The 27255-nt window shown below is 34.3% G+C and overlaps 1 protein-coding gene across 6 annotated transcripts in view; it reads right to left on the bottom strand.

Moving 5' to 3' along the window:
- The window catches only part of LOC145293166 (uncharacterized), a 333600-nt gene that overhangs the window by 81237 nt on the left and 225108 nt on the right, over positions 1-27255 (bottom strand). For all 6 annotated transcript variants that reach the window (XM_080139627.1, XM_080139628.1, XM_080139626.1 and 3 more), the window contains 5 exons: positions 25206-25311; positions 18335-18480; positions 16368-16457; positions 7826-7950; positions 6028-6124 (listed from right to left, as the gene is read on the bottom strand). In XM_080139627.1, coding sequence (XP_079995753.1) covers positions 6028-6124; positions 7826-7950; positions 16368-16457; positions 18335-18480; positions 25206-25311 — 564 coding nt within the window. The remainder of the gene's footprint in view (positions 1-6027; positions 6125-7825; positions 7951-16367; positions 16458-18334; positions 18481-25205; positions 25312-27255) is intronic.

The raw sequence follows: 27255 nt of genomic DNA on the forward strand, positions 1-27255 counted from the left end.
ATTTTAATTTCTGGATTAAATTTTGGTCAATCTCCGGGTTCAAGGTTTATTATTTTATTAACGTATTTTGTTTCCTAGTCATTTGGAATTTCCGGGGTTTGTCTTCTCATATACCAATCTACAATTTTTGGGGGCTTCTGGAAATGAGGTATTTCACTTCCATAATCTTTCTTTTTTTCTATATATTACACTCTCTAGAGTATGCTGGGTGATTACCTTGGCAATTCGCACAAGTGAATTGTTTAGTACAATCTTTTGTCTCATAGTAAGGTTATTTTTTCTCCCAAAATCTTCCACATATTAGGTTTCCTCTACATGCATCTTGACTGTGTCCAAATTTCAAGCATCTTAGTGGAAGGGGGGTATATTATTCCATTCTCTCCACTGTATATACAATCTTTAATTTTTGGGGTATTACTGAGCTTTTGAAAGTGAGTGTATATGTTCTTGTTTTCATCTGTTTTGTCTTCTTTTTTGATTGTGACATTTTTGCTTTTTTTTAATTTTTTTTATTTTTATTTTTTTTTATTACATTTTCACCCCAAATAAGGCACATTGCCACTTTGTTGTAGGGGGCTACTATCAGGGACATGAGCATCAAGGGTACTGTATAGGAAGTTGGGCAGCAAGATGTCGGTTCACGTTGCACTTAAAACTTCTGCATGTCAGTACAGTCGGGGAAGCAGGGACCCGGAAAGGAATTCCACAGTATAGATGTTCTGGGAAAGAAACTACTGGAGTAGAAGACTATCTTGTATCTAGGGATCTCTACTGTGAAGCAGTGGGATTTAGCTGCTTGTTGGGTTTGTCGGGGGTATTTATGTCGAGGGGGCACAAGTGCTTGCAGTTCGTCAGAGCATTCGCCGTTAAAGTACTTGTAGAACAGGCAGAGGGATGCTACATTTCGTCGATGTGACAGAGGCTGAAGCTTAGATGACAGTTCAGGACTTATCAAATTGGCCACTCTCTTTTGAACCTTGTCTAAGAGCGAGAGACTAGTAGCAGATGCACCAGCCCAAATATGACAACAATACTCCATACATGGGCGAATGGTGGCCTTATAGAGGTATAGGATACTTTCAGGCGTTCTTCTAGCACGGTAGAGAGAACCCACCTTCTTCATAGCGGTCCTGGCAATGTTCTCAATGCAATTGTTCCAACTCATGTTTACTATAACCGTTAGGCTGAGGAGTTTAAAAGATGTACTTTCAGATAAAGAGTCTTTGGCCATTGCTATTGGCGGTAGGGAAGGTTTTTTGTAATTATTGAAGGAAACATGTTTAGTCTTGGCAGCATTGAAGGTGATCATCCATTTTTGTCCCAATTCCACTACGGATCGGAGGTCTTCCTCTAGTGTTTCTGCCATTTCTTTAGATATGTGTTCATTTGTTTTCCTGTTGTGTCTGTTATAGAGCGTGGTGTCATCAGCATACATACTCATCTCACAGACAATTTTGTCAGGGAGGTCATTTATGATTAGGAATAACAGAGGTCCAAGGATAGACCCTTGAGGCACTCCCGCATTTATATCATATTGTTTAGATGTACGACTGTCAAGGACAACCTGGATTTTTCTCTTATCACAGAAGGATCTAATTATGTCATGTATTCTTCCAATGATGCCGTTTGATCTGATTTTCTTGAGAAAACTCATGCCATACCCTGTCAAAAGCCTTAGATATATCTAGAGCTACCGCTCTACCCTCCCCTGCTTTGTCCAGTGTATATACATTCTGATTACAGTTAGGATGTCTGCTGTGGAACGGGCTTGCCTAAATCAATATTGTTGGTTAGTCAGACGTTTAGCATCTGTAAGGTGATGGACTAGAGCTTGGTTAATTATTGTCTCAAATATTTTGGCAAAAAATGGGAGGAGGCTAACGGGCCGATAATTTACTGGGTCAGTTCTTTTGCCAGAATTCTTGAAAACTGGCACTACAGAAGCAGTTTTCCAGCAGGCAGGTAAGCAAGATTCATTGAGGCATTTGTTGTAAAGTTTGGAGAGAACTGGAGCTACTTCAGCGGCACACTTTTTTAATAGCACAGCCGGGATGAGATCAGGTCCACATGCTTTTGCAGTGTCAAGCTTTCTTATGATAGCATGCACCCGAGCAGGGGTAATTTTCAGATCGTCTAGTGTGGCGTCTGTCTGCAAAGGAAAGTCAGGGAGGGGGTGGTTAGCAGAATCCAGTGTGGAGTTTGAGACAAACCGTCTGGCAAGCATGTTAGACATCTCAGTTGCTGAGCAAACAATCTCATGATTGTTGGATAGTGGGGGAATAGCTAATTGCCCATTATTTACTACACTGTTGTAGATTTTCCAGAAGTCTCGGGTTCCTAATTTCTGTGCTTCTATGCGTTTTTGGGTGGTTTCAGTAAATTCTCTCTTAGCTGTCGCTATTTCTTTCTTACAGTTATTTCTGGCTTCTATGTACTTCTGTCTGTTTTAACTGGACTTATATCGGTTAAATTTGTGGTATGCATGCTGCCTTTGCGCTATGGCAGCTGCACAAGTTGAAGTGAACCATTGGGGAGAGTGGGGTTTGCTATAGAATTTGCGTGTGGGAACATGTGCTTCAATTGCAGTTTTGAACCATTCAGTAGTCTCATTTGCACAATGTTCAGCAGGAAGTGAAAAGATATTTTGTCATGGAGCGTCCCTGATGAGGTCCCTGATGGCTTCCCAGTCAGCCTTTTTATATCTCGTTGTTTTGAGCAGTGGCTCTTCAGTTTTGGCTCTAGAGTTTATGGCAATTTCAACCATTACCACTGCATGATCGGCGTTCCCAAGAGGGCTGTGGGCATTCGTTACAGTTATCGGGAATTGTGGTCAGAAACAGATCTAGAAGCGATGCATGTTGTTCTTGCTGGTCTGGGAAACGGGTTGGAAATGTAACCATCTGTGATAGGGAATGAGATATAGAGAAGTTACATGTTGTGGTATCAGCTGCGTCTGTGTGAGTAGAAAATCCAAGTCAGTTGTTATGGTGGACATTGAAGTCACCAAATACATGCACTTGTGCGCTAGTGTCGAGGGGAAGTGCTGTATCTATGCTGTCAGAGACTTTGTTTATTAGGGTACAGTCCTGGGTCGAGGGAGAGCGGTAGAGAAAATAAAAGTAGCTAATGTTGTGTTGCATGTTAAGTCTAAAGCACATAAAGGCTTGATCGTTCGATTCTAGTTTTGTTTCTCTAGTCAAGGGGAAGGTGTTTCGAATGTAGACTCCAAGCCTATGCATATGTCTGTCAGAGTCCTTACGGCAGAGTGGGAGGTATCCGGGCATGTTAAAGTAGTTAGAGGGGATGGAAGAGTGTAAGTTAGTCTCACTTAGTGCTAAGATATCCGGGGTGTTTGTTAGGAGAAATGCTTCAACATCATTTAAATTAGTTCTAAGCCAACGGATTTTCATAAATGTGAGCCTCAAGGGAGAAGGCAGGTTGGTTTTGTTTGAGTTTTGGCCTGGTTTTAGCGTACCTTTAGCTTCAATAACTTCTTGTTTTTTTTAATGCAGAACCCACCCTCTTCATAGCGGTCCTGGCAATTCTATTGAGCATAGGGTTAATTCTTGGCTCCTTATCACTCTTTTCTTTGTATTTAGTCTTTCATGTTGATATGCTTTTATTTTGTCAAAGATTTTTATGTTGAGTAATAATTCAACGTCCTTTTTTTTTATTCACTTCTACCAATAAAATGCCATTATGTAGTTTCTTTACTGATTTAGAGTTAATTTTTTGAGATATTATTTTTTGAATTTTGAAAGGAGATAATTTAGTAAGTGGAGTCTTCTCTAGGGATTCCAGCACAAAGAATTTTGAGAGGGGTATCTCATCGTCTATTGCTTCATACTTTACCTTGGATTTTTTTTTTTGTTATTCATTGTTCATGTTCCCTACCAACCCCAGAGTCCTAATATTGGGACATGTTGTGAGGGAAACCCATTTGCCTCAATATGTCAGGGCTACATACTCAGAAGCGTTAGAAGCATTGAGCCCCTGCAGACCATCTGTTCCTCTATCCAAGTACTGAATTACTTTCAGGTGTTTGACAGGTGTCTAGCTTGTGTCTTCTGTTCTGATTGATCCTCAGCCACCACTTTCTACTATATAGTTGAGTAGTTTAATCATGTATTAGTGATGGATTTGGGGGATTGGAATGTTAGTTCTGTGTTTTAGTGTACGTTGTATATAGTAGAGTTGGCATGACCAGTTGATTGATCAGATCAGGGTTCTCCAATCTCTCGTCTAGTCCAAATAAGGGTCAAAGTGGAGTGTTGTAGTTAATGACCTTTTATCTTCATGGTTATCAGCTGCTCAGCCACCAGGATCCTGTCTCCAGACATTATGGGCTGCCATTTTACCCTTTGCAGAGGTGCAATCAGCAAATTCTACAACCTCAAACTGACAGGGCGATAACTATTGTTAGGCTAATCTTTTTTATTATTTTTTTTTTTGTATATCAACCCTTTTCACCAGCTCCAATGCTGAATCCAACAATTCTGAAAAAAAGTTCTATGCTTAAAGTTGTTTATATCTTTAAATAATTATTCATTGATTAAGCATTGCAAAAGTTGGTACATTTTGGGTCAGGAAGCTAGTGGGAAGTGGGGGAGGAAGAAGAAAAGAGGGGAGAGGGGCTATTTTTGTTTTTGAGCTTTGCAGAACATGGTTGAGTTGTGTAAAAGAGAAGGAAAAACAATAACATTTATGTGCGGTGCATTTTAGTCAGGAAATTACTATTTTTCAGACAATCTGATCTATTAGCACCAGCAGGTGTTGAACTTATTTACATAAATCTGCTAAATTGATGTATTGGACATTTATGTCAGTTATGCGTTAAGAATATAAGAAATATAATTGCATACAAAGAATCAACACTCATCATATTTCAATCCAAGAAAAACATAAATCAATTTGAAAAAAGGTCAAATGACTCATTGGTTAAAACAATATCAATCTAGATAGGGTTACATAATCCTAAGAATAGATTATGTGGTTTAAAGAGAAAGTTTTTAATTTATTTTGGCTGCCAAAGAATGCATCTAGCCTTTTCTTTTTGTTCTAGTTGAATTGTCACCGAAGCAAAAGGAGAAAAAAAGAGAGTGTAAGAAAAAGAGAGGAGGAAACAGTTGAATAAAAGATTCAACAGATATTCACACCTCCCATCCCCTTCAGTAGGAGTCAACGATTTGGCAGGCCATCTACACATTTTATGATCCCCCCCCCCCCGGTTTGGTTTCGGGGGGGGGGGGTTCTTAGCATAAAAAAGTGAACAAGAAAAAAAGAAAAGAATAAGAAAAGTATGGAGGAGGGAGAAAGGAAGAGAGAGAGAAAAAAAGACATGTTGAAGAGACTCAGTCGCCCGCCCGCCCCGCCCGCTGAGAACAACAAAAAATAAAAACAAAAAACGACTTGACACCATCAAAGGAGGTAATGCCAGGGAAAAATTCCACTCCAGCAGCAAATGAAAGGAGATAATGCTGACCATAAAATGACGAGGAAATGGCAAACTTTACAAATATGTTTTCGAGTTATGGACAGACAAAGAAATGATTGTTGAAGACATCTGTTTTAACCAACTGCCCAAAAGAAAAATAAAAAAGAAAAAAGAAAGGAACCCTAAAACAGACTGCGAAGAAGCCTCACATAAGAAAAAAATATGAACTGTAAGTCCTCCCTCTCTGTATACCTCTTCATGTGACGTATTGGTGACTTGTTTATTTTGCTATTTTTTTTTTAATTGTTTTTCATTGATGTATTTTCAGTCAGCATTTTTGGGCACTAGCATAAGACCCCCCCCCCTCCTCATGATTTGTTTTTCTTTTGTTGTTGAATAAATTCTGTTTTTTTTCATATCCCCTATTATTTTCTCCATAATAAAATTGACTTAAAATTTAAGACCGCATTTACCTCTGTTTTCTCTCAATGTGTTCTGTGCCTTTTTTGTTTTATTTCACTGGTCATTGTAACAATAGTCATAAAAAAATAATATAAATGATAAATTTCTCTGCACAAAAATTTAAACCTTACCTTGTTCTCGACTTCCCCACATTGTTTCTTAAGTTCCATAAAATGGCCATGCTTGTCTTCTAAGTGGAAATCAAGAATCATATTTGTTTCTCGAAGTCTGTAACAAAAACAAAGTCGATAAAATGAAGTGCTTGAAAAAAGACATTCATGACAAATTAAAATAACATTAACATCTTTTACAAATTATGTTTAGATGTTTATAAATCAGTTACTGCTTCCAACATATAAAGGTTTGTTACAAGTTGGTGCGTTGATGTTATTTCAGACATTTTCTTAGACTAGTTTCTACTTTCTTCATTCAGTTTAAGTATTTAAAGTGCTGCGAGGGACCGGGATTTCAGGATGGACAACAACAGGATGGAGAACACATTTGTTCTATAAAAGCATGATATCAGTAAAGTTACATGCAGTTATATCATTTATTAATCCAGATCTTCCTCAGTCTATAATGTTCGTTTTGCATGGGATAACCAAACGCATTATGAAATTGATGCAAAAGGTGGCATGCTACACATCAAAGTCTACCCTACTATTTAGTTGATAATTGGAAGAAGAACAGATGTGTTCATACCTTTCCCAATGGTAATGGTGAAAGTCACAGAACAGGCTTAACCAAACTATAACATAAAACACAAAGTTCACCATTGCTTCCCTAGTTACATATGCTAGCATGCTTTTCCTTTATGTTTCAGTAAGATCAACTGCATGAATTTTGCAGCAATACTGCTCAACAGATGAAAGGAACTAAGTTTATTGTAAAAGCACTTTCTATGATCAATATCAATGATACAGGAATGCAGCAGGTTGGAATGTTTTCATCTTTAGTTCTTGTGATCATAGCAACCAGCACAGATGTCAAATCTTATTTGTAATCTAATACATAAAGTTTTCTTGAACATTTGATTATCTAGACTCCAATAGAAATCTCGACAATCGTAACCAATCAACACAAACTTTTCAAAACAAAATGCATAGAAATCTGAGAATATTTTCTTATACAGAGAAACCAGATTAGGCAGCTTTTCCCTTATCAATTTCTTAAGCATATCAATAAGACATGCACATACGATTGATTAGCTATTCATTCATCTACAGATTTCACTAATGATATCCATAACATCTCTCTATATAAATAAAACAAAGTGTTGGTCTGTTTTGGCAATACCAAAGATTGATTGGTTTAACAGGATAATATTGACAGAGAGAGACAGAGAGATTAAAAGAGGCATTTTGAAATAGTCAGTAGTTGAGTTAGTGAGAGGCAAGCTGAAAAAGGAAACAGTAATTGAAATATTTGAGAAATTTGTGACAAACCAACCTGTCGATTGATGGTTTTCCGAATTGAATAAATGAATATTATAAACAGTAAATATTGTTAATGATCATCAATTTATGTAAAGCCAGCCTCAAAGGGTTGGTTGGTCACTCAGACGTGGTCATCACATTGCGGATCCACATGAAATCACCAAACAATAACAAAAAAATATCCAACAGGTTCATTGTACATTTGTTATTTGGTCTAAAGCTAGAGGGAATCTGGGAAGTCACCTTTCCCAATATTATCTCACTGGATTTGAACACAGCTCACTAATTGCATAGTTCAGATTAGTTAACATTAGGCCACCTTCTCTTCATAGAAGGAAATTTAATATCTATAATAATGCATATTAAAATATAGCTCTCTCTCTCTCTCTCTCTCTCTATATATATATATATATATATATATATATAAATAAAACAAAGGAAAACAAAAAAGATACCCTTAAAATATTTTAAGTATTTAAAAAATTAAACTTACTGTCTTTTATATTCTTGTTCATATGGCCGAAGTTGATCAATTTGTTGACGTAATGATTCCCGACAATGTTCGAAATGTGCTTTGTTACGTCTCAGTTGTATTAACAAGAGAACAAGTTCTTCATGCTGAAATAGAAAAGAAAAGAAATTTATATTCTTTTAATCTTAAGAGACTAGCTGAAGTATCCATCAACAACAAGGTGGTTGGAAAGTTTCTGTTTTTAGTAGTGTAATTTTCAAATTAATTGGAATTGTTTTTAGTAGTGTAATTTTCAAATTAATTGGAATTGTTTTTAGTAGTGTAATTTTCAAATTAATTGGAATTGGAAAAACTGGGAAGTCTTGGAGTATCGGAATCTGCAATAAAAAAATTTTGCACCAAAAATGATTCTTTTTTTTGGTTTTGTTTAAAACTTATTTTTCCATTGTTAAATAAAAAATAATAGAAATAAACTAATAAAATAACTATTTATTGATTTTAAACTACCACTAAAATTAAAATCTAAAGATCACTCTCCTCAAAAGTGTAGTTTTATGTTTGTGAAAAATATATGCATATATTGCATGGGTTTCTACAGAAAAAAAATCTATAGCTGAAAGAGGTTTAAAAAAAAAAACTGGAATCATCGCATCAATAGTTTTTAGACAAAATAAGAAATACAGCTACATAGGACCATATTTTTAAGATTAGCTGCACAGGAACTTTTTTATTAGCCTGTATTGCAATCGTTTTTAATAGCTTAAATAAACCAAGCCGTGACTTTATATATATACTAGTTGTACCCGGCCATGCACTGCTGTGGCACAGTTCGTGGAAATGGAACCCCTCAACAAAAAAGAAGGAATTAGTGTGGCAAACTTTTTTTTTTTTCATTATAAAAAAATATCTGTAAGTTAATAAAGAAAATAGTTTATGTATTTATTTATTTGCGGACTGTTATCCTCATCTCCTATAGTTGTTTCATTACAATCTGTGAATACGTAAGTGGAATAAAAAATGATAAATTTTTTTTGCTTTTGTGATAGCAATTTATCGTATTCAGCCGTATGGGCAAACGAACACACGGACATAGAAACATATAAAAGAAATAATCAGAGTGAGAGAAGAGAGAGTGAGAATGAGAGAGAAAGAGAAGGTTGGTTAGGAAGAATATATACAGAAGGAGGGAGAGAGAAAGAGAGAGAGGAGATAAAAACTGTTATAGATAATGTTGACGTCATAAAAGGTTTGGTTTCTTTTAATTTCACCAGAAAAAGAAATGTAAAAAGCAGGTGAGTGAGAGAGAGAGATAGAGAAAATAAAAACTGTTGTAGATAATGTTGACACCGTGAAATGTTTGTTGTTTTTTCTTCGGCATAAAAAGAAGAACATTACACAGTAAACAATATCTGCACCAGTTTTTATTTCCTCTCTCTCTCTCTCTCTCTCTCTCTCTCTCTCTCTCTCTGTATATATTCTTTCCAACTCTCTCTCGTTTGCTCCATCTCTCTCTCATAGTTGAAAACCTATGTGGACAAAATAAGTAACATGATTGAAATCTAGCTAATTGTAGGAAAATAAGTAATTTAAATCGCTCACATTAAAAGTAAATGTAAAAAAAAATGCACCCGTTATAAAACAAAGTAAAAGAAAATAAAAAATAGCATTGTGTAAGGTTCGCTATGCCACTCCGAAATCGAAAAATAAACAATGGTACCCATAAATATTTTTTTTCAGGATTTGTTTTTTTTAGGGAAGAGAAATAGTGGCGTGTTATTGATGTGTGCATAGGTAAATGTAAAGTTATCAGTATTTAATTTTCTGTTTATGAGCGAGCGGTTATTATGTTTGTATTTGTTTTGTTTTTTTTAACAATTGCCTCTTGTAGAGAGTGCTGCCATATTTGAAAAGTTCTGTAGTGTTCATTTATAGATTGTGGAATAATCGAATTGTCAGTTCTCAGCCAATGAGAATGAGCAGAATTTGAGAAGGGAGAATTTATTATTTTTGAATCAGGAAATGGAAAGATTATGTTATGTCGATGAGTTTATGATCCAGTTATGAAGGGTGCAAGCACAATATCTATAGAATGTGTATATTTCCTCCCGGTCTTGACGTGGGGTGGTAGAACGACTTAATATTTAGGTGTAAAAATAGGACCTTCTTCCTCTAAAGATGCTGCGATTGTGATAGTGTTACTCCTAGGATGAAATGCAGGATTTTATTATAACAGCTAAATGTGTCTACAATGTTGTTCTAAAGTTAGATAAGATAGTGGCATAATAAATTTGTATGTGGCATCTGTTGTTGCAAACTTACAGTGCTTTGGTCCAGAGGGGAATTTCTGCAATCAAAATATTATATGTATGGAGATAAACAATTTGAAGACATTATTGTGATGTTATTGCTACACAGTCATGAAACTCTAATAAAGCAATCAGGTATGTCAAATTTAATTATTAATGATTGTTATAAAAAGTATATATATATATTGAGTTTTTTTATATATAAATTGGTCTGTTGTTTTGATTTTGCTTGGTTCCAGAATTAAGATTTCAATGTTTTTTAGAAGTTGACTTTTATTTTCTCTCTCTCTCTCATATATATATATATATATATATATATATATATATAGAGAGAGAGAGAGAGAGAGAAAAAGAGATTCTGTGTGTTGACTCAGAGTTTTTACAATACTATGATGGAGTTTGCATTTGTTTCCAAAAATCCTTAAACATCAAAGACAAGATTTTATTTTGTTTCAAAAATTAAAAATTAATAAAAATAGTAATAAGGAATTTGGCATCAGGGATACACAGCACAAGTGGGAGTATGTCCTTATTCATTCCCGAGCAATGCCAGCTATCTAATGTAATATATATATATATATATATATATATATATATATATATATATATATATATATATGTAATCATCGACATACAGTCCTGTTTCGTTGTATCACAACTCATCAGTGCCGCTAGACTAGCACCTCTCCCAAGCCGAGGATTGAACCCAAAACCATCGCATTGACAGTCAGCAGCTCTACCGATTGACTCACAGGAGCGGCGCCTGTAAATAATCTCACCAAATGTCTATTTAAACAAACATCCGTCCACCACTTGTACAGTGATCTAACCGCTTTGTTTATAAACAAAGAGCTAGATAGATATAGATAGATACAGAAACATTTGCATTTTGTCCCCAGATGAATTCTTCAGGCTAAATGCATCAATTCACATTCTACAATTTGAGGAAGGGGCTGGGAAGGTGTAGCAACAAGATTAATCTTGTCCCTTTCTACAGCACTTGTTTGTTTCACTTTCGCCATACTCCTCTTCATCATACTCCTCTTCATCATACTCCTCTTCATCTTTCTATTTATTTAAAGGTCTGTGAAATACAACATATTACCAATAATGTTATCATAGAAATTATTTTCTGTGGCATCAAAAGTAGTATTCAGCATTGCTTTTTAATACTAGTATTATTGCAAAGTTAAAAAATACTTTCCTTGTGATAACAATACCACAATGTAGATAAACTCAATTTTATTATTTGGATAAAACATGTTTAACTTTGCTTTAAACATTCTATTTTAAACAGATGCCAGATTAGAAATTCAATATTAAAAAAAGGGTCAATAAAATACAACAAAGAGAATTGAAAAATGGGGAAGGGAGAAAAGGAAAACATAACTTCTTTGATGAACCCAACATTTCTATAGTAAAAAAACAAAAGTGATCAGTCTATAATTTATTAATCATTTGTGTGAGGAGATGAAAGGGAAAACTATAAATACTTGTTGGAGATAAGAATTGAAAGACATTATTCAAAGCTGAAAAACTTATGGACTTGATTATCAAAAACGATCAATAGAAAGTGAAAAGCAGATCAGAGAGAGAGAGAAAGAGACAGAGAGATCAAAACAGATTCTGTACTGAAAATCAGTTTTAAAAAATCTCTATTATGCTACTGGTTCTGGTGTACATGTTTCTCGCCTCTATGTGACCTACACATCATTACTATTTTAATTTATTATTAATCAGTTATTAATATTAACAAAATATGCAACAAAAATAATAATAAACAAAATTTTTTAAAATCCTAATTTACTTAATTTAACTGAAACTAACAAAAGTATGTATTTGGTTAAAAAGAGTCTTCAAAAAATGAACTCTGATTTATGAAAGTATGAAACGTTATTAAAAGGGGATGTGGGTGTAAAGAGATAGCTTCAAACTTTTGGGGTATCAAAACCAAAGCAATCCCCTCACACAAACATGAGGGGCAGTAGTGTGAATATTTATTGACACAAACGTATAACACTAATTAGGGTTCCCCATTAAAAGTGATCTCCATGGGGCCCCACCTCAGTTGGTGTGAGTAAGCAATGTACCATAAAAACGTCGCCCTTCCCATGATGGGGTTGACATGGTAAGCAGTAGCTCTACATCACAAGTGCATAGAGTTCCCATTTATAAGTGACACCTCTGGGGCCGTCATCCCATTTGTGAGGGTGATCAGTTTAATCTGTCAAAATCTTCCTCCATTCCATGGTGGGTTATCCTCCCATATTTGGTAACTCTGAGTATAAATTAAATGATGTGATCATATACAGGGTTTCCAGTTATAAGTGACCTGTCCCACCCCTGTTGGTGGGGGGTGAGTGGTGTAACCTATAGTGAATTATCCTGCCAAATTTGGTAGCTCTATGTGAAACGGTGTGAACATGCATACCCCACCCCGGTTGTGGTGGTGGGGATGATTTTATACTCATTTTTGCTCCTGGATACTTCTTCTAGAATTGTATGTGGTCACTTTAGTATAATAGTAAACCATATAGGAGCCTTTTTGTGTAATGATCTTCTTGCTCGTCCGTCGAAGTCGACGATGACCAAGGTATCAATTAGTTCGGCGTCTGGGGTTGGTGGGTCCTGAGATGGCTGATGAGGCCAATCCGTGCTTGGCAGACTCTTCCACACTCTGGACACGTGAAGGCGGTATCGGCAGGCTGTGAACCGGCAGCTCTCTCCTTCCTCCTCTTGCGCTTCTGCTGGTCGTGTGTCATGCGTCGATCCTCTGCCCTGTCGGCTCCTAGGCTGATGACGCAACGCCAGGCAGAACGTTCTGCAGCGCGACTCTCCCAAGACTGGGCGCTGATGTCAAAGTCTTTGAGGGAGGTTCTCAGGCAGTCTTTATATCGTTTCTTTTGGCCTCCTGCAGTCCGCTTTCCCTGGCTGAGTTCCCCATAGAAAAGTTGTTTGGGGATTTGGCTGCCATGCATGCGATAGACATGGCCTGCCCACCGGAGCTGGGTTTTGCGGATTATGGTGGTGATGGTATGGAGCCCCGCGCGCTTCAAGACTTCTGTGTCAGGAATTCTGTCTTGCCAGCGGATGTTGAGAAGATTACGGAGGCAGCTGAAGTGGAAGCCATTCAGCTGTTTTTCATGTCTTTTATACGGCACCCAAGTTTCACAGCCGTAGAGTAGGGTTGTTAGGACGACTGTTCGGTATACTTTCAGTTTGGTTGCGAGTGTAATGCCTCTCCTCTTCCACACATTGTCTCTAAGTCTTCCAAATGCACTGCTCGCTGTGGAGGTCCTATGGTTAACCTCAATGTCAATGTTGGCGGTGCGGTGCGGGAGAGGGTGCTGCCAAAGTAGGTGAATTGCTCCACAGCATGGATCTTCTGCCCTTTGACAGTGATGCCGGGTTCATGGTATGCATCTCCTGGAGCGGGTTGGTACATAACTTATGTCTTCTTTGTACTGATGGTGAGACCAAAGTTGTCACAACTGGTGGAGAATCCGTCCATTTGACGTTGCATCTCTATCTCATTTGGGGCATTAAGGGCGCAGTCATCGGCAAAGAGAAGGTCTCTGATGATGGTTTCCCTCACTCTCGTGACTGCCTGCATTTGCCTGATGTTAAACACTGACACTATTGAAGATCAGTGGGCACACCTCAGAGACTCTACCTACTCCATCGCTCTCGAAATCATTGGACCCAAGAAAAAGAAGCACCAGGACTGGTTTGATGAAAATGACTCTGAGATTCAACCCCTCCTGGAGGAGAAACGCCAACTTCTCCGTGCACATCAGAGTGACCCTAAGTGCTTCGCAAAGAAAGCTGCCTTCATCAACATCCGCAGCAAGGTGCAGGCCAGACTCCGCTCCATGCAGGATACCTGGCTCAGCACCAAAGCAGATGAGATCCAGGAGCATGCCGATAGCCATGATATGAGGAAGTTTTACGATGCGCTGAGGGCTGTCTATGGTCCCCAGTCCTCTAGCTCCCCCCCCCCTGCTTAGCTCCGATGGAACAACTCTCTTGAATGACAAAAAGCAGATCCTTGATAGATGGGCAGAGCACTTTAACATCTTCCATCAACGATGAAGCCATCGACCGACTACGCCAGGAGCCTATCAACGAGGAGCTCGACATCCCACCCTCGTCAGAGGAAGTAAGCAAAGCCATCAAGCAACTTTCCTCTGGGAAGGCCTCTGGCCCCGACTCAATTCCAGCAGAAGTATACAAATCTGGTGGACCTACACTGCTTGTAAGACTGACAGAACTCTTCCAATCCATGTGGGAGAGTGAAGAACCACCCCAAGATTTTCGTGATGCTACTATTGTTCACATTTACAAACGCAAGGGAAATCGTCAGTCATGTGACAACCACTGCGGGATATCCCTTCTCTCCATCGCCGGGAAAATCCTGGCCCGCATCCTTCTTAACCGCCTGCTGGTGCACCTTGAAGATGGTCGTCTTCCCGAGAGCCAGTGTGGCTTTCGAGCGGGCCGCGGGACAACTGATATGATCTTTGCTGCACGCCAACTGCAGGAGAAGTGTGTCAAGCAGCACTGGGGCCTCTACACCACGTTCGCCGACCATATAGGAGCCTTTTTGTGTACAGATAGACACACTCACAGACAGACAGACAGACAGACATTGAGCTTTATTATATAGATCTAATTGAATTTAATTAAAAAATTATATCCACCACAATGCATTTAATTTCTTTGCAAATACATCTGTTATGTCAATCTTTTGTTAATAGTTGAAAATAAAAAAAGAATGAGTTACTGTATGATTCTTCTAAATTTGGAAACGTTTAAACTGTTCAATTCAAAACCAATAAAACTCGATTTAAAATCCTTATCCATTTTCATATAAGGATGAAAGTTTTCAAAACTATATATAATAATTTTATAGAGATTAAAACAGTATTTTTAAAAAAATAATTATAGTTTTCTAATAATTTTGTTCAATTAATAATCTTATGACTAAATGATACTAAAATAATTAAATTTATTTTCCAAATTCATATAAAAAATTATGAATAAAAAAATAATCAACAAAAACTAGGCATAGTTGACAAAAACAACGAAAAAGAAAAAAAAAACAGGAAAATAAAACAACTCACAGGTATTGCCAGGTAGTTACATCTATAAAAGTTTGCTTGAAACATTGTACGTATAGAAATTAAATTTGACCAGATGATGTCTGGCATTTTCAGATCTTGGTGTAGCATATCCAAATACTTTCATTTTGGTTGTCCTCTTAGTATTTTCCATTATTTCTTGAATATCCATTTTGCAATAATATTATTGTTTGTCGACAGTAGATATTCATATTAGCACAGGCAATTTTCCTCTCATTTTGTCTGGAACATCATAATGCTAGTAAATACCGACATTTTAGAATGGTTGACTCGACTTTGAATCTTCTTTCTACTTCTGTCAACACCCAAAGCCATAGAAACAACAAGTTGGTCCAGTAGATCTTATATTAGACTTAACACTAAATGGATCACAGAAGACACTAATGCATGTCATTTCAGCTAAGCAGCACTGAGTGAAGTGGTGATTTCATTGACTATACAGAAATTGCTGCTGATAGCTTATCCGAAATATTTGAATCATCTTGTCTACCTGAATAGTCCTTTGCTCATTTTTATTGAGGATTAAGTACTCAATTCAGACTGCACAAACTGATCATTCCAAGATTGCAGTTGCCACTGCATATAGAGTTAATTCTTGGAAAGTAATCTGATGTTTTCCATATACAGAAGCAATCAAGGAACAAACAATGAAAGATCCTGGGTGACAGTGTTCATGATAATATTGAAGAAAAACTATAAAATTGCTGATTCATGATACAAGCCGACTGTAATAGGGAAAATTTCATGTTCTAGCTGTTGCTTGAGATGGAGTGAAGTCAGTTTAGTTTTTAATTTTTTAGCACAGCTTTAAACTTAAGGTAGACAACTATTATATTCTTCAATCAGTTATATCCTTTGCTGGGATTTATTTTTTAAATGATTATTTAAAAATATAACGTATTAGAAGTCGTTTGGATTGGATTAAGGAAATTTAAAAATAATGAATAGTGAAGTATGTTGTCAATAACATGGTACAACAATAAAAAAAGTGGAAATTAGCTAGTCAGAATCAAAGTTTTGTCAGTTTAAATGCTACTTACTTCTGACTTTAAAAATAAAACAGACAACTTTATAGATTAGAAAAAGATGAAGAGCTATAATCAAAATCTAACTTACCGTTTTGCCAAGGAGATCCCCAGCTGAAATACTCATCCGAAGTCTCCCTTGGCTGGCTTTTAATTTCGCAAACAATGGATGCGTTGTTTCCTGTTGGAAACAAATTTACAATGAAAATATAGAGAAAGAAATTAAATAATGAATTTTATTATGTTTACTTGCATTATGAAGATTGAATCCTAATATGAACAAATTTTAAAATTGCTGTAACTTGCAGATACTACATAGGTGTTAAACACACACCCATATATATTTATGAGCTATAAAACCTACAAGTCAGTAGAATTAACTCAAAAATTATAGCAATTTTTAAGTAAAAAAAACAAAATAAAAAAAGCCTTACCTGTGTATGTTGCTTGTTTTTTTTTTTCAGTAAATTTTTTTGATGGTAAAATACTAAAATAAAATACTATTTACATTTCTATGGCTATATTTGATCTTGTTTTTTCCCTGCATCTACAGTTTCAATAGAAAAATAATAAAATATTTCCTAAACAAATATTTCACACTCAGCACTTTCTATTTCATTCCCATTTAAATATTACATTTATTCCAAACAAGATGCTTCTCTCAAATATGTATTCCCAAAGAGAAGGTAGTACTCATTAGTACTTGTAGTGAAGTACTAATCAAATTGCTTAGTTTTAGCACAAAAAATAAATTTATTGAAGACAAAACAAAAGACAAAAATAAGCAAAAAAATTTTTTAAAACTTATACAAAAAAATTTTAATTGTAAAGTAGACTACTAATTATTCTTAATTTTATAATTATCCGTTATCCTTTTTGTTGATTTTTATTTTAAGGTGATTATTTAAAACTATATAACTAATCACCTGGGCTGGACTAAGTGTTTTTTAATGAATTGTAGTAAAGTATGTTATTATAATGCCAATAACAATAACAAATTAAGATCAGTTTAAATTCTATTTGGATCTGACTTTGAAAATCTGACCAATGCTAAGGAGGCTAGCTTATTTTTACTAAGGAACAATAGTGATTGATTGATATTTTCCTAAAGAGTATGGATGCAAAATAACCACTATTTTGTTAACACCCATGTTTGGGATACTCTCAACAATGTCTATCATCTTGACAACTGTTATCTAAAATATGGTGACATGCATGCCAACTAAAATAACATAGATTCTTATAAAATTCATTATTATACCCAAGCTGAGTTAATCAACCTTTGATTCTTTAAGGCTTTTTTTTATGCATTGTAGTTACACAAAATACATGCTAAAATATTCCTTGATTTTGGTATCGAGCTATGTTTGAACAAAAATAAAATCCATTTTAATTATTCTAATTAGCTATGAATTGCAAAAATTTCACATCACTAGTCAATTGATAGTGTATCACTCTTCCTTTCTTATTTCATTTGACCCTTACTCCCCCTCCCCTCTTATTTTATACTCTATCACTTACATTTCTATCAATCTCTGTCAAAGGAAATAAAGACGGGAAGAAATATAGATAGGAATAGACCATTATAAACAAAAAGCGGATCACGACATTTAACCTGCAGCTGGAAAGAAAAAAGAGAAACATAGATGGCAAGCAAAAAGATACTAATTTTAGATTTTGTTATTTTACATTTCTTTTAATATTAACAGGGTTTGTATACACAAGCTCAATGGGAGACCCATTGGGATGAAAGCAAAAAAACTGCGAATTCAAAGTAATTCTGGAGTGTGTAACATTCATCCAACAAAAATTTTGAAAGCAATTTTTGTCAAAGCCATTCATCAATCCATTGATTATTAGATAATAAAATTATGTAGTTACTTAGGATGGATCCTGTATATAAACTTATGAGAATAGTGATTAAATAATATATACTCGTATAAGAAAGTGAATTTACAGCTTCAACAAAACTTGAACTAGCCACGTCAAATTGATGCCGTTAACCATTGCACTACTTCTCTACTACTATATATGTATAGGAAAGTCGATTTTACTTACGATGACAGCCGTATCTGGCATGTTGGGATCCTCTTTAACAGTATTTATATTCCTTTCAAGAACCTCATTTTGAAATCTGTGTCTCTCGGTTGGTGTACCAGCAACATTTCGAAGATTTGAGGCTGTCTGGTAATTTATATATGGCTCTGAAATTAAGGAAACGATCAGTGATTAAAACAAAAAAACAAAAAACAAGGGAGACAACAAAAATGACAGAGGTCTAACGAACAACAGGTAAGTAGTAAAAACAGTGTAAGAAAATGGAGAAGGAGAATATAGACATGCAGCAAAGCTTAAGACGCATATTATCATAAAACGTGTTTATACATGCTGTCAAACAAGAAGAAAAACAAGAAATGGCAGCCATATTCAAGGAATTTTAAAATTAACTTATGCGTAGAAGATATTAACAGTAAGTAGCCGTCCTAGAATGGGTTCATGGTACTGAGACTTGCTTGGACACTTTAAAAAATGCACAAATTCTTTTTTAGTTTTTTAAAAATATTTTAATCAAGACATACTGGTGAGTGTCACATATCAACCATTTTTTTTGTGCTATTTAATGCTGAAACTGAATCCAGCAATCCACTGAACCCAAGTTGCTACTTTTACTAATTGCTAGAAAGAAGTTATACCTTTCTCAACAATATTAGTGCTCAATTTGAATAGTTTACGAATTCTATTATCTGCATCAGTAGCTAATCTATCCCCACCCTGAACATGGTGGGGATAGACACAAATGCATGCTAACATAATGGACAGGAAAAAAATTACAAACTAGAATTTTTAAATTCATTATCATAGTTTGCAACAATATACATTTTTATTCATCTGTAGAAAAATGTAAAATAATTGCATGTGTACAAAGTAGAAAAGCATTATAAAAGAATTAGTATTTCTTTGTGACACAAGGAAAGAATAGTGCCCTTTTTGTGTAACCTTGGGCCAAACATGGCTAAAAAGATATAACCAGAATATCTTTTTGCCTGCAAAATCATCACAAATTAAAAGGGAAATAACTATAATACATAATGGAGAGAAAGGGTTAGGGTTAGAGATGAAAGAGTGCAGCAGGCTAGAATGTTAAGCCATGACTGGACAATATGTCAACAGATTGTCATGCGGAAAAGAAAGTAGAGAAGAGGTACTATGATTGATAACCTGCGTTTGGATTTCTTTTTCTTTGTCTTTCTGTAGTAAATCATTTTTGTTTTTTAGTTTACAGGTTTAATGAAAAAAAAAGAAAAGAAAATGAACAAAAGTATTTTCATTTCATTTTCAGCTGTAAACTCAATGAATTAATTCTCTAACCCTACAGAGAATTAATGATTAATGCTAGCATATGCTTGCCCACTGCGTCTTCAGATGCATGGACTCCAAAGAACGAAGCTCTTAATTGTCTAATCACCATGAAACACGGATGAGAAACTGATCCAGAGAAATGAGTTTGTAGTTATCTTACAGTGTCAGTACTGGATAGAGTCATGATTATACTTCAAATAAAGATCCCATACGGAGGCATCCCTGGACAATAATAGTAGAACACTATAGTTTAATGTGTTTCAAGTATGAAATATTGTATTTATTTTTAAACTAAATCCTCCCTCTCCGATCTACAACAATACATTCTTTTACTTACTACATTTGAAGAACAAAAATCACAGTTTTCTTGAAACATTTATGGCTTAATGGATACCATTGAAAACTACGGAATTGCCTATGCCAAATTCAAACCCTATGGACATATTGTAATCACATATACACTAATACTGTCAGCTAAAGTATGAACTCAATTTCTCCCCAGCAATTAATAAATTAGCAACTTCTCTTCAATTAGTCATACACAATGAATTGTTTACGACAGGAATTGAATTTCAGCATTAAATAATCTAAGAGAGATATGCTGTAAAACAGACAAATTAAATGTAAACAACATATTCTTATGTACTTATGTAGAGAAGGTACTGTGTTTTCACCAACAATGGTTGGCAGAATTTGTAAACTGCCAGAAGGTGCTGATCGAAAACTGACCCCCCTACCACCACCAAAAAAAGTAGCAAAATATGATGTTTTAACAAAGACAAAAAAAAAAACAACAAAAAAAAACAAATGCAATTTTTTAATGGACAATGTTACTAACCTTAAGGAAAGGAATAAAAATCACTCAACCTATGGTAATTTTCAAAAAGAAATATTATTTATCTGTTTTTTTTTTTAATGATACGTAAAAAACAAAACAAAACAAATTATTATGACCGCAAATGTCAGAGACTTTTTTTTTTTTCAATTTTTATGAAATGACACTCAAAATGAGAACAGTAGTTTGAAGAATCCAAATAATACGAACATCAGCTTTAGTAGATTCTTTAATTTTGCATTCATCAAAACTAATTTTGTTGTTTTCCCTTCTGTTTTTAACAACTAAAAATCCTGCATTTAAAACACAAGTTCAACAGAAGGAGGAAAAAAATTAAGATAGATTTTTATTTTAACAAAAAATTTAATTTGTGATTATATTTTCACTTCAATGTATAATTTCATTAGATTTTGTAAAATCCAAATATTCTAATTAATAACTTTCAATTGATATGTCTATGCATGTCACTGCAAAAAATAGAATAACGGTAGGATCAGTTAGATTATAGCAGATCTGTGCAAAGAGACTAATGCCGTCAACACGGATGTGTGTCTAATGGGGAAAAAAGCTGAAATAATTTGAATTTAGCAATCACTGAGTAACAGCTTCCTGGAATCAGAGAGAGAGAGAGAGAGAGAGAGAGAGAGAGAGAGAGAGAGAGAGAGAGAGAGAGAGATGAGGGAGAACAGAAATAGAGGGGGATAAGAAAGATAGAGGAACAGAGAAATTAATTAAATACACAAAAATAACAAAAGGCTTGTACTGGTGATTGACTTGGATGTTTTGTTAGTAATAAGTAGTAAGAAAACAGGTTTGTGGAGAAGGAAAGATTTTGTTACTATTCAGACTAATGACAAAGTTGGTGTCTAGCATTGCAAAAGCATATACATTTGAATAAAATGTTTAAAAATAAATGCAAGAATAAAATAAACTATGTAAATAAGTTAATCAGGTTTATTTATACACAAACTTACAGATCAATTTTTTACAGTTTTTTTTTTGCTTAGTTTGATGAAAAAACAAAGGAGAAAAGCAAACATTTTTCTCATTTCATAGCTGTTTTACATTTAATCATTAAAAAAGTATGTTTTACGTTTAACACTCTTTAATACATTCAGATTATTTTTCAACAGTTTGTCTAACAGTTTTTTTTCAGTAATTGTGAGTAAATCTAATAAAAGAAAAATCAGTTGAATTCTTAAAATTAGACCTAAATAGTCTTGTATCTGACAAATCAATTTCGTCTTTATCCCTCTAGCATATTCTTTGCAAAAAATAATATGATCAAAACAGTGCTAGCTGCTTAAAAAAACTCAACAAAAATATCTACATGGCTCGACCTATGGTCCATTTCAGTTAAATTATATTAAAAAACATTAGTTTATCTATTTTTAAAAGTTACTTAGCAATTACAAAGATAGGTAAAATAATAAAACTTGTAACACTTAATTATAATGTCTCCTAGCAATGTTAGTACAATTTCCAATGCTTATTATATTTTGAGGTTATACCTCCTAAAAAATTATTTGGAGAGGGGGAGGGGTCACAAACAGGGCTCAAAACTGTTTTTTCATATGATGATCACTAAAACCAAAACTGATATTAATTTTTGTAGTTTCTGCTTTCCATGAAATGGTGTTTCTCATGTTCTTGAGGTATTTTTTATTTTTTTTAATGTTCTTATTTTGATTTTTTTTGATAGAACATCCTACAAGATACTGGACATTCACCTGCGATCTCATACATTTAAACCGAGAGATTTTCAAGATTCTAACCATTCCTTTTTTTTTAATCTCTCTTGCACTTGGTATATTTGCCAAGTAGTTTTGAAATTCTTTTCATAAGTCCAGTTACTTCTATAATTACTGAAGTGATGGAGATCTTTTTAAGAAATGTTGAAATGTATGAGATAGCAGGTGAATGTCTGGTATCCAGTAGGATTCCCCATCCCCAGCTTGAACAAACTGATAAGAAAATTGAAGAAAAAAGGGGGGGGAGGGTAAAATAGCCAGTATACCAACACAAACTTTTATATCAATAATAAATGAAAATAACATTTTGATTACAACCCAATTAGAGAAACTTGTAATGACCAATGATACTGTGAAACTGCACTACAGTGTTAATGTTAATTACATTTTATCATTTATTATTAATATGATTCTAGCCAATAGGAAGTATAATTGTTCAAGATCTGCTGTCTTAATTTGGTTGTTAGGATTTGGAGAGGTTTGTTTTATATGCATACTAGCGGGCATGCCTGGCGTTGCCCAGGTGTTTGGAGAAATGTGCAGGTTAGGCTCGAACCCGTACTGTGAAGGAGGAAAAAGAATATGAAAAAAAAAGAGTTGGTAATTAACTTGTACACGAGTGGAGGATATTGGCAAAAAGATGAAATAAAAAATTTTTTAAAAAAGATAGAGAGAGAGAGAGGGGTAGGATCAAACTCGAAAACGTACGGTAATTAGTCATCCTCGCTAACTGTTATGCCAAAGAGGACAGTGAATTTATTGAGTGGGAAATTAAGTTAAGAATCATAGGAGTTGGCGCAGAAATGAAAATGACTTTTAAACCTGGCCTGGGGCCAGTTAACCTTTCCGCTTTCTATTGTGGTATTTGTTTCCCTATGAGGTCATTTATAATGTGGGGAAAACCAGCTCCGCCCAAAAAGTGGGAACTGTGTCAGTGTCCAAATGAATAGCAATTGTCTGATATGAAGAGTTTTCCCCACATTGATCAAAGCGAATTGCCTTCTAGACGTCTCGGCCATGAAGGCCGAGAAGCGGTTGCCTTTGCTTCAATTTAGTTTCGCTTTATTTATATGAAAAAGACAAACAAATACACGAAAGGACGGAATAGCGTGAATTTTTTTTACAAATTGATCAAAATAAATGTAGAGATGATGTCTGTTTGCAAATCATACATATTATAATCTAGGGAGTATATAAAAAGTTATCCAAAATAGTAACCCTCTCAAGACCCCCCCCACCTCCGAAAAAAGCCTTTCTTGGACATACAAAAATGTGCGCACTACTTTTGCCTTCTATATATATAGATGTTATGAAAATAAATGGCAATGAAGCTATAGTGAATTTTCTATTTTAGCCTGATAATTCCCTATAAGGATGAAACACAGAAGATTCTGTGTAGTTTAATTGCCATATATCTTCATAACTTACTACCTTGCTCTACTCACATAGAGAACTATTAAAGTAAATACTGAAAATTGATACATAAAATATATCTCTTTATAACATTTTATGTGGATATATGAAATATATACTAGCAGAACCAATCTACCAGTGTTGCCCGGGAGGGTGGGGGTATGAGTATAAAAGAATGACTAAAAAATATCCTTAATAAAGGAATTTACCCACTTCCAGGCCATTTAGTGATAATATAGAAAAGTGTACCCAATTTTTTTTTTTGGGGGGGGGGGTAAATGTGGAAACAATATTTAATATTATAAAATACATTTTTTTTCTTCACCTCCATTTTTTGTGCATGGATTGGAAGTGCAGGAGGATTGTTAATTTTTTGTAGTTCTTTTTTAAATAAGTATCTAGAACTTTGCAGTTGTGAAGTAAAAGTTTTGATTTTTTGGAGAAAGTTGAATCAAGTTCTGCTGGTTCTACACAATACGAGCCATACTAAACCAACATTGAAAACTAAAACTTAGTTTAAGATTCAGTTAGGTTTAAGTTAATTTAGAGTTAAAAGAAAACACAGTTTGGTTTGTATTGTACAGATTGTTTGGAAAAGTTTGTTAAGATTCATTATCATCACTTTCACCTAGCCAAACATGGGTATTTTTCATGATAGTCAATATTTTTTATCAAGTGGTCACTACTTTCAGAATAATACCCACCCCCAACAAACCAACAAATGTGGGCAAGAAAAAAAAAAATCAAATCTGAACTTGAAGATGGTAAGCTGAACCAGATATGTAAACTTATTTTTATAACAATTCTAATAATTTTTTTAAAAGTTAAATCATTCTTTTATATTTCACCCAGGTAACAGCAGTCCTACCATTTCTAAATAAAATCAAATGAATGAAATCATGGAAAAAAGCATCATGGGAAGGGTTTTTTTTTTTTCATGAAAATAAAACAGTGAGTGTGGTAGTAACAAACAGATTCTTTTTAATTCACCTAAAAAAGAAATCCTTGTGGACTACGGCCGTGTTTTTACCATATTGAAGGCAGATAATTATTTTTTTAAATGATTCTCCAGTCATCAATCTGAAATGTTTTTATTTTTTTGTTACTACATTTGTAGTTTATCCTGTTTGCAACTGATTTGCGTGAAGAAAATCAATCAATTCTATAATAGTAACACCTCACTTATTTTTATAATTGAAAGAAACTAAAAGGTTACTTGAGAGTGTTGCAAAACAGTTGGAGCTCAAACTCAGCTTAAAGGAACTTACTTATCTAGCCCCACTGAAGAGTTGGGAAACTACCTGTGGGTAACATATCCCCATCCCACACACTTATATTGTCTATTTTTTCTTTTTTAACCTTTCTCCATTTCATTCAAGGAGATAACTTAGGGTAAATTTCTGATAACTGAGAATAAAAGAGAATCAATAAAAACCGAGTTATTTTATACATTCAAAGCATAAGGGACTCCTTATTTAGAACTTCTCCTATATAAACAGAAATACTCGAAAACAAATTTTACTTTGATTCAAATGGAAGTGAATAAAATGCAAACTATTTATGGCTTTACCTGAAAGGTCACTGCCAGGTCTTGTGCGGCTGTAAGGATCTGGTTCCATTGGTTTGTAATCCATACTGGGTGGCTTTTGGGAATCAAAGAAAGACTTATTTGACATCTGCAGAGGAGGAAAAAGGAAGTTAATAAAAAAACTAGGAAACACATAAAAAAGATTAAAAAAAGAATTAAGAAAAAAAAAAAAAAGAATTAGAAAAAAGAATTAAGAAAATAAGAAAGAAAAAATATTTGAAAATAAGAAAGAAAAAGAATTTGAAAAGAAAAAGATTAAAAAAAAAAGAATTTAAAAAAGAAAAAGAAAAAAGATGAAGATATTTGAAAAAGAAAAAAAACAAAAAAGAATGAAAATCAGTTTTTAAAAATTATTAATGAAAATCTAATTACAAACCAAAAGAAAACAAATTAAAAATGAAATAGGAATTTAAAAGTACATTATAAAAAAATGTTTATGAAAAAGTGCATAAAAAACTTCACAATGCTTACAATGTATACTAAATATTAAAATTAAACAGAAAAAATAGTAACACCAAATGAAAAGGATTGGGGAAAGGGAGGAGGATAGATTTAAACAGCAACCAAAGCTTATTATGTCATTAAACTGATTATTTTTTAAATTCATTATTTAAATAATCAAAAGTAAAGAAAAAAAAAAAAATATTACATTTCAATCAATACTGTTGACCTGGGAGCAACAAAAAGAGGAGTTAACAGAAACTACCATCACCACATATTCTGAAGCATTCAAGTTGAACTTGAATAAACACACCAGTTTCTATCTTTAGTCAACTTGTTTCTTGACAGTCAATAAGATGATTACCACTACTACAACCATCACTGCTACTACTGACAATAATAATATTACTACAAAAAAAAGTGTAGTAATGTGAAAGCAATCAGGTAAGATTGCATTTAAAAAAGCCATCATTAGTGTTTACTTTCCTGCTGTGGTGACTAGCTATATTCTTAAAAGTTTTTAATGAAACACTACAGAAATAAACTACTTACAACAATCATTTAACACAAGCATCTGAAAATTTCGACTAGACCCCCCCCCCCCCACAAAAAAAAAACACACCACACATTTGCCCAGACTAACTTAAATTTGAGACCAAGACAGAAGTATTTAATAACTTTCTCTTCTATGAGGGATTAAACAGTTAAATAAGGTTGAAATGTAGGTTTTAGATCATCGAAATTAAACAATATTGAGCCTGGTTAGTACTTGGATATGTGGTGATCATTTATGGATAGCAGATGCTGAAAGCAAAACATTTTACCAAGATGTATAAATATGCTTCAAGCTGGGAAGTCCTGTCACAGATGTGTTTTAAATTATCTGTTTAGCACAATGAAACTGGAGTTTAAATTTTATTTTTATTTCAATTTTTAAGAAAATTTAACAAGTGTTTATCTTTAATCCAATTAAATTTCTACCGAAGCACATGTGAAAAAATTCTAAATGACATCATAAACAGCCTTCATTTTTGAAAACTATGGAGTTGCACTTAATTGGAGTGACCTATCTAGAATTTGTTAACCATATAGAAGACCCCTTTTCTCAAATTGATGCAACAGTCTACTAGAAAGGCAGCACCAATTAACACCATTCAAACCTTTACATGAGTTGCTAGAATGTTGCTGTATAGAATAGTTGCTAGAATGTTGCTGTATAGAATAGTTGCTAGAATGTTGCTGTATAGAATAGTTGCTAGAATGTTGCTGTATAGAATAGTTGCTAGAATGTTGCTGTATAGAATAGTTGCTAGAATGTTGCTGTATAGAATAGTTGCTAGAATGTTGCTGTATAGAATCTCTAACTGCCTTGGAGATGCCGGCTTTGGATTTTTGCTCAGGGTTGACCCTCAAAGATTTTTCTATGAATGCATATTGCTACAAGACAGAAAACGCTTTAGAAAGTTTTTCTTCTCATAGAGGAGCTCTGTTCCCAGACTAATTCTAAACTAATTGCTTTGGATTCAATTAATTCTTCTGTCATTAGTTATTTATTTTTTTTTTTTTGTGATAACCATTTTTCTAGTGTCAC

This window comes from Euprymna scolopes, chromosome 14 (assembly GCF_053919585.1).
Source record: "Euprymna scolopes isolate OS-2025 chromosome 14, ASM5391958v1, whole genome shotgun sequence".
In the NCBI taxonomy this organism is placed as follows: domain Eukaryota; kingdom Metazoa; phylum Mollusca; class Cephalopoda; order Sepiida; family Sepiolidae; genus Euprymna; species Euprymna scolopes.